Here is a 14,945-nt window from a genome sequence, read left to right on the forward strand (position 1 = left end):
CACTTTTAATTTTGTACTGTAACATGTGTTGTTGATATCTATTTGCGTTTATTCATTTCTCAGTTTGCATTTTTAAAACACTGAGCTTCTGTTGAGATGAAAGCGTCTGGCCTCTTCTGTGTGTGGGCTGTTTGAAATATGGAGACTGATCTTGTTTGTATTTGTTACTTGAACTTGTAATGTAATGTACCGACTGCCTCCTGACTAATATCCAACATGCTTGGCTGTGCTGACTATGCGCTGGTGTGATTCAGTTTATGTGTTTTTGTTGTTCAGCTGTGATTCGGTGCTGCCATATATTTGATATATATATATATTCATATATTTGAAATCGTAAAATAAGGTTCATTTCTAAACTGACGAACAGATTCTGTTAACGCAGGTAAAACAGAATCAAGGTTATCTGATTTAGTTTCAGATAATCCTAGAAGGTCCCATGGAAAAACACAGGGAAGTGGTGGGACACTATATTTCAATTGTGGTGGGGACATTACCAAACAACCAAGTTGTCACCATCTTTGAAGTCTTCTGTCTTGTAGAATCAAAAAGAATTCAGTTTGAAAACTCTTCCAATAAACTTTAATCTATCAGCAGCCTTGAAGCACTAATAGGTGTTTTAGGTCCCTCTGGTGAGCACATTACAGCTTCACAATGGGAAAAGAAGACACTGGTAGGAAATGTACATGGACGAAAAACACAAAGGTGAGATTTATGCTTTACAAGAGGAGTTTTCAAACTGTATTGTGGATCTCACAAGAAAAATGAGAGGTTGGTTTGGCAAATGCACATCTGGTTAATGTCCCCACAGCCGTTCCACCTGACTTCCATGCAGTGAATGAGAGTCAATCATGCAAGGGTCTAAGGGAAACCGGCTTGCACAGAAACACATCCTCACTTTGAAATTTCTTTTATGAAAACCCAAAGCAAAGAAACTTGAAAAATACCTGAAAATATAAAACTTTACAACTATTTCTAGCCTTGATCTACAATCAGCAATTAGTCAACTGGTTATTAAGGCAATCAAAAGGATAATTTGTCAACATTTTGGCTAATTGTTTAATTACCTATTTTCATTAATCACAAATTTGCTGATTTTCTGTTGTGAAATACGAGGACGTGCTGGGTTTCTTTATCGTTTTATGTTGAATATACCTTTAGGTTTTGGACTGTTGGACAAACAAAATGAGAAATCTGTCGACTGTACCAAACTCTGTGCTTAGAAACTCTGATGGGATTTAGTTTCTTTCTTTCTGACACTTTATACACAAAATTACTTTTTAAAATAGAAAAGAATATGACAACTGATAGATCAATCATGATGAAAATAGCTCTGCATTCCAGCTTTTGGTTGTGTGGTTGTGTGGTTGTGTGTGTGTGTGTGTGTGTGTGTGTGTGTGTGTGTGTGTGTGTGTGTGTGTGTGTGTGTGTGTGTGTGTGTGTGTATGTGCGTGCGTGCGTGTGTGTGTGTGCGTGATAGTTACCCTTTGTTTCTCAGGATCTACATATCGAATACCAAAATAGTCTTTCTCAAGCAAGTTGTAGTGATTACACACATGGTCCAACAGGAACTGGCCTTTGGTGTCTCTCTGTAAACAAATAAAACACATCAGTCCACGATTATATTTTGTGATCTATCAGTATGCAGTACTTTCATCTAAATAAAATTCCCAGCTGTGCTGATAAAAACCCATAAACTTCAGAGCTGCAACTGATAGCTGCTGCATCACTGCACCATATTCACCGTGAATGACCCCCACTTGGGTGATAATCCTGAGATGCACTCATAATTTCATCAGGGTAAAACATGTTAATGGGAAGAAATACGTCAGCAACTTTTTGATGTCTTGGTCATGATATATCTGTTGTGATCAGCTCCTGATGTGCCGGTACAGTCTATATACACTTCACAATGTCAGTGGAGACAGAGGAATCAATAATCAATCGGCATTCATCACCTGCTCCTCAGTCAATATCTACTCATCACATACAAACGCTCAGAGGGATTCTCACACACTGGTATCTGCTTAGCTAAATAAAACACACACACACACACACACACACACACATACACACACACACACAACTAAACATGGTTGCTGTTTAGTTATTTAAAGTTACACACATTTGCATCTGTGTGATAAATACAGTTGTCCCTCCTACCTTCAACCTATTGACTAATGCTATCAATATTCATCATATTTTAATTTTGTCATATGATATGCATCACAGATCTCCTCTCCCCATGTGTGTGTCGGTCCTATAACTACTCTATAACCTGCTGATGGAGGTGGATTCTGTGTTCAGTTAAGCAGGACTGATTGACTCAGTCGGAAATCGTCGGTTTGTCCTTGTTGTGATTTATTCACCGCTGGGGACACACAAAAACGCACATATCACAGCTGTGAAGCATTTTACACACTTCTACTCACTAAGGGCGCTTCATGCTTCCTGCTAACGGCGTTTCCCTTCCCGCTTGTTTAGTTTGAGTTGAAATTGATTGAGAATGATGCGATTCAAACGTAAAAGCACCATCCCCGCTGTTGTTTCCTCCGTCCACTGGCTGCCACATCAGCAGTGGTTGGTATGTTCAGCACCTCGTCAGCAAATAAGTTAAGGACATTAGCTGAAGTCATTAGGTTTGCTCACTATTGCTACGCATACACATTTGCAGCTGAGGTGCATTGTAGAGTAAGGGACTGACACCAGCTGACTTTGTTGAATGGTTGTAGAAGAAGCACATTTGCAGCATTTACTCTGCGCAGCCTGATGTTTGTCAGCGTAAAGGCTGTGAGCCTCAAACGTTCAGTATGTTCAGACGCTTACTACTCATCAAGAAAGTTCAGCATTTGAAAGAGCAGTTAAAGTAACACTCATGGACGGTTTGATTGCCTAAAAGTGATAAATATCAACTCTGTTGGAGTAATTTTGAAAATTCTTTCTGCTGTGATTCATCACATCCACTGTCCCACGCTGTTGGCTCTACTATTGTGCAACTTAACACTACGCCATGAGTGCTTTGATCTTCACAATGTCTGAATAGATTTAACTTAACAGGGTTAATTTTCCACCTTTATGTTGGATTTATGTTGAATAAATATGCTTTAACTCAGTGGAGCCTTAAAGTTAAACTCTTTCGCAGTCGCAACACTCAATAAATAGGCAATTATTTGTTTCCAGTTAACCTGTCTTCATTGAAATGTGATCTGAGATTTTGCTTTATTTTTTATATTCAGTGTTTCTCTTTTTCTGCAACTCTTAAAACCAACTGTTTGTCCTTTGTGTTGGATATTACATGTGTCTGGAAGAAAGGAGGAAAACATGACTTCCTCTCTGCGCAAAACAGATGTGCAGTTATTTGTACGAATACTACAAACCTAAAAGTAGAGACACAGAATCTAAATCCTTTCAGTTAATTAAAACAGCTCATCATGACTGCAGTAAGGCAGATTCTGAGATTTGTACATTTGCAGATGGTGGCTTATGTTCACTCATCTCATGTCTTCTGTCATCTGACTTTATTTTCCATGGACATGAATTCCTGTTCAGAGATTATACTGGGTAAACACTGCAATTTCTCTCCAAGGAAACATTTTAAATACCTTTCTTGGTGAGTCATGCTGCATTTTCTTAGTAAACAATCTGCTGTGTAAAGTAATTGTCATATACTGATGGTGTTGACTGAACAGCCACAAAAAAGCAAGATATTTGCTGTAAATGTCACAACAACAACAACAACAACAAGTAATAACAACAGAAACAGCTCATTGAGTAGAAAGAGTGTCACTATCTCCTTAACTGTCCAGGTAACCATGGCTGCTTTATATCACACACCAAACAAAACAGAGCAAACATAAAACACAGGTTTAGTAAATGCATGAAGAACACATTATTGCAAAGCAGCCAGCAATTTCAGGTCAATGCCAACAATGAAGAAAAAAATAAAAAATAAAAACAAGTGCACAAGACACAGAAGGAGTTCATAAACAGGTGATTCTTTCAAACCACAGCAAAGTGCACTTTATCACTTAAATATTTAACTGACCACCATTTCCAGTCGTTCAGCCATTTTTACTGCATAATGCAGCTGTATATGTACAATATCAGCAAAATGCTTTCGATGCTGGGAAGTAATACTGCAGATCACCATACAGTAATGTGATTACTTTTTCAGAAACTTGTAAAAATTGCAATTTACAGTTAAAATCAGAAATTATTTAATTATGTTACAGATAACCCCAGTAAAGCCCTGTAATCTTGACACTTTCGAAGGCTGACTGGTTCACTTTCATACTGTAAGAGGAAGTGGACGATTGATGTCAGTTTGGTCTGTGATCAGTAGACAGACTGCAGCTGAAGCTCGTATAGAACAGCAGCTGGATGTGTGGGGAGGCGGTTAGAAACGCAACACGTAGTTGTCTCCAGTGTTGCCTTGCTTATATTTTGTCAGTAGTTAGCTTGTTCAGCTTAGACACTTTTTAACCCACTTTCAGGATCACCTGGTTTTGCTTCAAGATCGAGGTTGTTTAGATCTGCTGTGTGCTAATGTTGAACCTGCTATAACTGATCGCTTTGTCAGTCTGGAGGCAGCAAAAACAAGCTGTGAACACACCAACTTTGTGACATGACATCCTTCTTGAAATTATAATCTGTTTAGTCACTATCTTTTAACGAATGAGGCATTCACAGTATTACAAACTGAATGAGATGGGTGTCTATAGTGACATTACCAGGAAAAATCAGAAGCAGCGCACAATTACTGAGTTCTTCCATCACCCAGCAGTGGTTGTTGTGCCAGAGAAGACAGGCTGAGCTAACACAACAGACTTCCTGTCAAATGACTGATGTCACACAGGCGACACGGTTTGGATCACTGGGAAGTGCCACCAAAGAGAACAAAACAGAGGTCTTCAAGATTGCCACTTTAAGATAATTTGGTGAATTTGTCACACAACCAGCAGAGCAACATTATGATTGATTCAATTTCAGTTTCTGACCTTCTGATGAATTTTCTATTGACTCTATTTACTATTTTTGGTCTTTATCAACTCTTGATTGAAGTACTACAATTTCTGTTCAATCTTTCTGTTAGTCAGTGGTTTATTGTTAAGCAGGTAAAATGTTTTTTTGAGCTTTTGCATTGAAAAACATCAGCCTGCCTTTGCAGGTGAGAGTGAGAGTGAATCAAAACAGTTAAGTTGTGGTCAGACAGCAGAACAATGAGCTGAAACTCACTATAAAGCTTGTAAAGTTGAGGGGGGCTGCAGAGTCAGCAGTCATCAGCATGCACGATCCCTTTCACATTGTTATCACAGCAATTTGATGTCGCTATTTTGAAAATATTGATAATAGTTAAAATATTCTAGTTATTAATTACCTCCAAACCTCCAAAATGATCATAGCACTCATGTTGAGTAATGAGTAAAGTAATTTAAACGTATGTTTTCATTGATTAATTACACTATTCTGTAAAACCTGCCCGGCATTGTACCAAAAAATATGAACAGCTCAGTGAGGTGGACGTCCCCTGTGACATTTGTTATGTTACTGCAACAACAATCAGCTGTCAGTGATATCAGAGACAACATGTTCCCACCGGCTAATTCAGGTTTACTGTTATATCACAGTGACACCAGTAAGTAAATCGAGACTGTGTCCCTGTGGATCCAACTGGGAGTGTGTGTGTGTGTGTGTGTGTGTGTGTGTGTGTGTGTGTGTGTGTGTGTGTGTGTGTGTGTGTGTGTGTGTGTGAGTGTGTGTGTGTGTGTGTGTGTGTGTGTGTGTGTGTGTGTGTGTGTGTGTGTGTGTGCATAAGTTAGGTATAGGTGCATAGGTCTGTGTATTCTGGACGTCTCCATCAGCATTTGTGTGTTTGTGTGTATCTGTCTATATCTCTTTAGGATTTTCAGCTGATCCCTGACAACAGTGTTACTAAGCTGTTAAATCTGAAGAGCAAACAAGCCAGAGACACACAGAGAGAAGAGCAAAATAGAGGAAACAGACTGAAAACAGCTACGCTGAGAGCTGTTTCTAGCCAGATCATCAAACGACACCTCTCCGCTGTCTGGTTCTCAGGGCAGACGCTCGTGGGGAGAAGAGAGGTGGACTGACGCCAAGCAAGAATAAAGAGAAACAGACCAGACAGAGAGTGAAACAGGGCCAAACATGCTGAGAGGCTGAAAGAGAGTGTATAGGCAAAGACAAACAAAGACAGAGCTAAAAAAAAATAAAATAAAAGAGTGAATAAACGAGAGTTTGTAAGATTGACTAGAGCGACAGAGAGGAAGAGACAGAGTGAGGAAGAGAGATATAAAGAGTCTATGTCATGTCCAACAAGGGCTGAATACATATTTTATGTATCCAAAGGCTGGGCATTAAAAATTAACCCAGTCATCCTGTCTCTACATGATCTCACCTAATGATGGCAAAGTGCTGCTCTCTCAGCCATCGCTTGAACACACTTTAAATAGATCCTCAGTGTGGAGTGTATTCAGTTTAGCAGAAGCAAAGTGCACTTTGACGTGTGTTTGAGTGTGTCTATCCATCCTCTACCATTTTTACTTGCTGGCCAAGCAAACAAAAACGAGGCAAAAAAAAAATAGAAAACCATTAACATGCTGACTATAAAAGTACACATTCAATCAATTATTTATTCCTATATCTCTGTGAATTCACAAAAATGGCAGTTAAACTCAGCAAAATCAAGTAAGTTTGGACATCCACAGTTGTTCAGACTAAAAATTCCTCAACACACCTAACCCCATTTTGTGCATCCTAACTATTTCTACATTTGAAGGTTTTTCCAGGATCTTAGAAGACTCTTGTCGATCTAGATTTTCACTTTGACTCAAATTTGAATGCTAAAATTGCTGGAACGTTTTTCATCACTCAGTCAGTGACCTGTGATTTAAAACCCACTCATGGTGTACTACGAGCTGCAAGGAAACGAAAGCACAAGGACAGACCCACCCACAGCTGAGACTGAGTAATACTGGAAGGTCAATCGAGTGGCTTGTGGACCGAAGAACAAACCACAGCAAGCTCGCAGAAGAAGGCAGAAAGGCAGACATCCAATGAATCTCATGCATGAAGAGTTGGACAGCACTTCACCTGACATGATCGCTCAGCAGCACAAATGAGTGAGCTGCCAACAACAGGCACCCACCCAGACTGGCAAACACAAAGGGGGAAAATCCTGATCACTAAGGATCCCCGTAAGGGTACAACACCTTCAAAAACCTGCCTCCATAGAAGCTCTTCTCAGGCTTCCCAGCAGCTAAGCTGAATAGAGACATGAGTCAGCACATGAGCAAGGCTCAGAGGCACATTGGAAACAACTTCAGAGGGTCAAAGCATTGCCGACTGGTTGACAGCAGTCAGGCAGGCCAATCTGAGCACTGCCTGCATTGACTACAAGAAAGCCTTCGATTTAATGCCCCACACAAGGATACCAGAGTCAAGTTACCAGAAGGCAGGTTAGCAGACAAACAGGACAGCTACAAGTATCTGGTTTTCCCACAGACCAATGGCAGCCATGATAAGGATGTAAGGAGATCAGCCACAGACAAATACTGCCAGAGAGAAAGAGAGGTGCTGAGAAGCAAGCTCATGGTAGGAATAAGATCCAAGCCACCAATATACGCCCTACCAGTCATCAGATATCCAGCTGGAATAATGAGCTGGCTGCTGGAGGAGAGAAATGCCACAAATGTCAAGACTCAAAACCTCCTCCCACTGTGCCGAGGGTACCACTCAAAGTCCAGAATCATGAAACTCTACCAGAAACCACAAGAGGGAGGGCAAGGATTCAGAGCCACTATCCAGGAGGAGCATCCATGAAAACATCAGGACAATGTCCACCCAAAATGAGCTGCTACGAGAGTGCTTCAAGTAGCAGAAGACAGAGGGTCATGAAGAGGAAGAGATAATATTGTGGAGGACGAAGTCCCTCTATGGGAAGTATTGTCAGCAGATAGAGGACGTGGCCAGCATTAACAAAAAGGACCGGCCTGAAGGACACTACAGAGGCTCGGATCATGGCAGCACAAGAACAGGACCAATGCACCAGATCCATAGAGGCAGGGGTCTACAACAGAAGATGCCCCTGAGAGTCCAGCAGCAGGGTGTACGTAAGATGCAGGCTGGGATAAAGTACACTGAGGCATCGGGTACAATAACTTCTGTGCTCAGTATGGGTTAGAGGTCCCAAAGTCCCAGTGGCACATATTCCCAGAAGTGATTAAGAACAGCTGAGCTAAAGTCTTTATAGTTGGATTTTAAGTAAGAGACTGGAAAGCAGCTGGTGGCTGCCAGACAATGCGGTGGTTGACAAGAAGCAGGGGAGGGCAGTTGTGATAGATGTGGAAATCCATGCTAACAGTAACATCAGTCTGAAGCAGCATAAAAACATTGAGAAGTACCAGCGACTGAAGGAACAACTAGAACAGATGTGGAGGGTGAACACACACAGTGGTAATTTTGCGCTGTGACCCCAGGATTAAGTCTGAGATCTCTGTCGGGAAGACTGCAGTCCTGAGAACTGCAAAGATACTGTGCAAGTCCATCAAACTCCCTGGCCTCTGGTAGAGGTTCAAAGCTTGAGGAAGACCCCCCTTTCATGAGGAGGTGAGAAGGAAGTTTTCTGTTTTTATACAAATATATAATACACATTAGTGGCAGTATAATGCAGGTGAATGACTTTTCTCTGATTGTGACTTTGTGACCACTATATGTGGATTGCACTAGGACCCTGGGTGCCCTGGCCCAGTTAAACACCGCTTGTTGTTTAATTAATATGCATGCCAGCTCAATTATGACTGGTTCTTATCGACAGCGGCACAATTCATTTCATGACACGGCATACCTAATTGGCTGAGCTGAAACGCTGTGAGGGAAGATGCGTTAAATTCCTGTGATCCACCCGTGAAGAAAGCAGCGCTCACTCCTATCTGCATACACTGACTGAACCACAGGAGACAAATGGAGAGAGAGGAGTGGGAATTTAAAGAAAATGATACACTGTCTTTACCTCCACACAAGCCAATTTAAAAGCTAGTAGCTGACCAAGACAGAAACTACACTATTCTGTGGCTTTTCTGTCACTATTGCTGCTCTTCAGGGAAATAGAGATTTAAGACATTAGTGGAGCAATTTCTGCTAATTTATTTGCCAAGTATGATGAGTGTGGCTTTTGTGCACGTGTGGAAGCATTGTTCTCCTAATATTAACAGTGCCAATACATCTAACGCCAGTTAGTGTTTACCACCCAAAATTTGAGGCCTGGAGCCAATGCATGGATCGATCCAGAGCCTTGACGAGGACACAACAGACACAAATCAATATGCTGGATGTGGGGTGTGGGGAATACAATGCAGAGGATCAAATTAGGATACAAGAACTGAGCTAAAACTTTTTCATTTACTATTTATCAAGATGCAGAAATAAAATTGATTGCGCTCTTTCCTGTTTTATTTGCCCTCTGTCTCTGAACCATTTCCAGTCTGTATTGGTTTGTTCTAGCTTTTCAATGAAGCCCCATAACATTATCTCGGAGAGATTTTCAAGCCCCAAGACTTATTTTTATGGCTGCAAAAAGAAAACCACTAAATATTTTTTGTTCATGATTAACAACACACTTCCACAAACTGTAGCCCGACGTATATTTTGAAACTTTGAAATCTCTACTTGAATTAAAGTTTTGGCTGCACAGCAATAGTTTGTATTGGTTGATTCAGTTTTTGCTTTTAAAGGCTATTTTTGACCATTTTCTATTTGTAGAATAACAATAAATTGGGAAAACTGTAATATTAATATTTTAAATTCTAAAAGTAAGCTACAGATGCAGGATGCAAATACAGACATCCTCTCGAGCAAGGCTGAGTCTAAGATTAGAAGAGAGCATCTGAGGATTAAACACAAGTCTGGGAGCTGATTTATGGAACACATCCGATTTACACAGGCACAAGCACAGAAACCCTTGGATTGACCTCACCTCCATTATCTTTCTTCGTAATAGCCCCCCATCACGACACTGTTTATCTGATTTGTAAACCAGTGCTGTCTTTGTATTTTTACTGAAGGGGGACATTGAGATATGCAGCGGGAAGAGACAAGCAGGATGTCATATATCAGAATGAAACCCACACCGCTCCAGTGTAGTATTGATCTCACAGGCTGCTTTACAGAGTGTGCTGAGTTTAACCTCTTCAACCACCGACCCACAACAGTAATGGATTCTTACCTGGAGCTACAGACTTGGCCTATGGAAATATGTGTTTGTCTTATCATTATTGTAGTACTGCAAAAAAAGAAAGTGAATATTCCTCCACCTATTTTTTTTTTTTTTAATCAACTTTGGAATAGTTACCTCTTAATATCCCCAGATCCAATGGCTCTAAGGACTGTAGTGTTGGTCTGCCAGTGCACCACTTCACTCATGACTAAAATATTAGCAATATAACAATTACTGCATGAGCTGTCATGAAATTTTACACAGATATTCACAGAGAATTCACATGAATCCAACTAACTTTGTTGATCCTCTGACTTTTCTGTAGTGGCTTCCAAATGTCTCTCTAACTCAGTAAACTACTTTGCAGAAGTAGGCAGATTTATAACTTCAGGATAACGCCCGTGTTGCCTACTGACTGGTGAGTTTTGCTCTGTGATCAGCAGTTATTTTATGGATTTATAGTCCAGTTGTCGAGTTTTTTCATTTAGGACCAAATAGTTTAAAAAATAAGAGATCATTTCAATGTGTGGATCAACATCAAGGGTGATGAGGTTATGTTGTCCCGGACGGAGATGGCTAATGCTGTTATCAAAATGTGTGTTTCGGGCAGCTCATTTCTGTCTTTACTTACAGTCGGACTCCAAAATAAATTTTGAAAATTATTTATGGAAAAACTTTAATTTTTTTAAAAGTTAAAGGGAGCTTGTGTTTGTTGTCCCGGTATATGGCATATTTTTTTTGGCCTCCTTGTTTCCCCAAATCTCTATAACAAAGGTGCCTAGTGCAAATATATTTTCACACGTTGGTTTAGACTGTGAAGCACTTTGTAATTTTTTTTTTTTTTTTTTTTTTTTTTTAAAGAGCTCGTGCTAAATTTGTAAAGGTTCAACCAGATGGTGTTAGGTTAAAGTTAAGAAACACTAATCTCCTGTAATATAATGTTTAGATTATTTAGCTGATAATCCTCCCCATCTCTGTGAGGGGCACTCATAACACAGTGACTGTGACCTAGTCCCAGTGTGGAAGGAGAGAAACCAATTACCTTGTCATTACCTGCAATGCTCCAGCGATGCTCACATGCACATGCTACATGAGCACAAAGGCATGCAAAAATTAACACATGTGATATAAAACATGTCATGTGCACCTGCACACAAACACACTGAGTTCATGGCTAGGCACACAGCCTAATACACCTTGAGGTAGAGCTATAAATTATCAATATATGGAGCAGGAGGGGTTTCTGTTGTAATGGATAGTCATCACTCTCGCTCTGAGTCTAGCCCGACTCACAGGATGGCAGGAGAGAAAAGTGTAACGATTCTGGCACCACTGCAGCCGCTTCACTGCTGCTGTGAGTGTGTGTACATGGTGGATGGATTGAAGCAGCTGTCTTATCTTTGGACCGCAGCAGGTTCAAAATTTAGTGCTGGACAACCAAGCAATCCATGAGAAAAGAGAGAAGAGGAACTATGTGAGATGGCAGGTTAAAATATGCAGGTTAATGTCACTGTCTGTTTGCTTATTTGAATTTTAGCACAAATTAGTGCATATTTTTCATCATCCTTCTATGGTGCAGTAAACCAGTGTGTGTGCTTCCTACAGCGAAAGGGGTAAATACACAACGCATGCACATTCACACAAATGAATCACACAATGAACATTTTGTACTCTATGTTACACTCAGTTTCACAGATGATGTTACATACCTGAAGTCATCTTTCTATCTCTTTATATCCTAAGTGCATAAATAACTGTATAAATGCAGATGTGGTTGAATAGTTTTGCAGACGCCTGTTGTTTGCTTCAGTCAGCCTCTGCAAATCTAGATAAATGTGCCAGCCAGCAAAATGTGAAACATCTGGACTCATTATTCCCATGAAAATATAAGCATGATGATGGTCTACATTTTTACTGTTTGACATGTTGTTTTATTTTTTGTTTTTGATTTATGTAACCAGGTTTCCTGAGTACAATAATTCATACTGAGTGTACATTGAACCACAACTACCCGATATTCAGAAAACCAGGAATCATCACGGCTTAAGGTTTCCCACTCTGTTCTTATTCTTTATCCCATGCTTTGTTTTTATTTAGGATGTCTCGTATACTGTATTTAGTGTGAAATAAGTGTTTACAATGGTTAAAAAAAACATTTCAAATGTGGTAAAATATCTCTTTTGTTGTCCTTTATACTTTCCCTGAAATTAAATTTCACAATCACAAAAAAACAAAACTCAGATGCCATGTGCCTTCATTGTGTTAGGGAGGTGTAACAAGAAGAGCAAAATGAATGTAACTTTCTTTCCCTCCACAGGACTTTTACATAAATAGCCAAGTTCAAAAGTATATAAAATATGATAAAGTCACAATTCAAACAGCTTAACTCACGGGTAAATAATTTTCTAAATAAATTCACACATGCATCACTTTAACAACAAGCTGGTAAATGTGGCCTGGTTGTCAAATATGTGCTTGGTGCATGAAATGTTTCATTTAAAATATATGTGGTTATCACTCGTGATGACTGCCTTAAATGTCTGTCATTGTGATGCTGAAGTGTCCCTGAGCAAAGAATATCAATCAGCTCTGTGTGTTATCTCTGACTTACCTTAGTTTTTCACCTTCCTACTCTTCTGTCTGCTGTTCTTGTTTTTTTTTTTTTTTATCTCTACCTCCTTTTTAAAAGGTCTCCATCATTCACTCTTCAATTTCTATCAACAGCTTGCCTGTTTTCCTGGTTTGGTTTACTCTTCCCTCTCTTTTCCACCCTGCTGTCTTCCTTTTCCAAAATCTGCTTTCTCTGCCAGTCTCATTTCAAATCTCTTTTATGTTTTAATCTGCTTAATCTTTTTTTCTCTTTACAGCCACACCACCTCATTTCCTCTCCTATTCCTTCTTACACCCTGTTGATTTTTTTGGCGGTCATCCTCATAGCTTCATGTGCCTACACTGTCTTATCAACCATCTCACTTTCTGTCCACGTCACCCATTAATTTTGATGTGTCCCTCTCTCCTTCCCTTCTATCCCGCTGTCTCTTCTCTCACTGCTTCCTTTCAGTTGCGAGCACAAGTCAGAAAAGGGATTATTTCTCTTTAGTCATCTTCAGGGGAGCATCAAAGAGGCACCGGCAAGTGGGATAAGAATAGAAAAAGGATGCTATTTATAACTTGCTCCAAAGAATGCCAACTACCCGAAAGAAGAGAACTGCTTTAGTTTGGCACACACATACACAGTCACCCAAAAAAGCTGGCAAGTGAGAGACCACCATACTCACCTGTTCTTGACCAAGTAAAAGGCAAATGCAGTGAAAAGCAATTCCAGCATCGATATGCAGATTTAAATAGCCTGTATTAGTGATGTATTGAGAAGATGACCTACCCAAGAATAGAAACACAGCATTCAAGCAGGATATATTACAAGCTTCTGCATATTCAAGGTATTGCGAGTTATTTCCGTGCCAAGCAGTAATTTCTTGCTAAGTATGGTGACTTAATGTCCATAATTGCAGAACTTTGGCTCAATGGCTACTTTTAAATCTTTCATGCACCCTGGGAACACACACACACACACACACACACACACACACACACACACACACACACACACACACACACACACACACACACGTGCACACATATACACACGCACTCTTAGTGCAGCGCATCGCAGACATCTGACTGATGTTGGCATCATGAAGAACAGTGATCTCCCTTAATTATACATGATGTGTCACAGAGAAGAGGGACAGATGGGGTTGGGGTGAGGGGATGGGGACGAAGATATTGATGAGATATGTAAAAATAGAAAGTGTGAAAAGGTGGTCAAAGCAGTAAATGTGAGGCTGCAGATGGAGCAGAGAATAAGTGGGGTGAAGGAGAGCAGGAGATGGAGGAAGGAGAGAGGAGAAGGACAGGGAGGAGGATGAGAAGAGGAAGAGTGAACGATGATGGGTGGAGGAGCTGAAAGCAGAGGAGGTCACCATGTATTGATCCTGACATGTCTCTCCTCCAGCAGGTCTGACTTAACATTACCACTGAACATGACAGCAGCAGGCCGGACACGTTCACCACCCCGGGCTGTGGACACACATAAGAAAACACACACACACCTGCGCACACACAGCCACATACACAAAACCTGTCTAACTGCCTTATACTCTGCGGCAAAGCTATTCTTAGTGTCACAGTATAAAAAAAAAAAAACTTACACGTAAAAATAATGATGCTCAGCTGTTGGCTGCCATCATACCTGAAATATTTTTAAAAACAATGTTCTCCATGTAAATGTAGCGAGAGAGAGAGAGAAAGCTCTCCCTTATACACAGACTCACACATATCACACTGGTTGTAACCAGACCAGAAGAGCCTTCCTCCTCTTGACACTGCTAAGTAAGGTTTAGAGTGCATCCGGAAAGTATTCACAGCGCTTCACTTTTTCCACATTTTATGTTACAGCCTTATTCCAAAATGGATTAAATTAATTTTTTTCCTTCAAAATTCTACACACAATACCCCATAATGACAAAGTGAAAAAAGTTTGTTTAAAATTTTTGCAAATCCATTAAAAATAAAGAATGAAAATATAACACGTACATAAGTATTCACAGCCTTTGATCAATACTTTGTTGAAGCACCTTTGGCAGCAATTACAACCTCAAGTCTTTTTGAGTATGATGCTACAAGCTTGGCACCTATTCTTGGGCAGTTTCTCCCA

General features: G+C 40.2%; 1 protein-coding gene across 5 annotated transcripts in view; it reads right to left on the reverse strand.

The window, feature by feature from the left end:
• frmd3 (FERM domain containing 3) overlaps positions 1 to 14,945 on the reverse strand; it is a 58,822-nt gene that overhangs the window by 38,636 nt on the left and 5,241 nt on the right. For all 5 annotated transcript variants that reach the window (XM_069138445.1, XM_069138442.1, XM_069138444.1 and 2 more), the window contains exon 2: positions 1,482 to 1,586. In XM_069138445.1, the coding sequence (XP_068994546.1) occupies positions 1,482 to 1,586 (105 nt within the window). The remainder of the gene's footprint in view (positions 1 to 1,481; positions 1,587 to 14,945) is intronic.

This window comes from Embiotoca jacksoni, unplaced genomic scaffold, assembly GCF_022577435.1.
Source record: "Embiotoca jacksoni isolate LCO1_2020_lvr unplaced genomic scaffold, fEmbJac1.0.p SCAF_8, whole genome shotgun sequence".
NCBI lineage: Eukaryota > Metazoa > Chordata > Actinopteri > Embiotocidae > Embiotoca > Embiotoca jacksoni.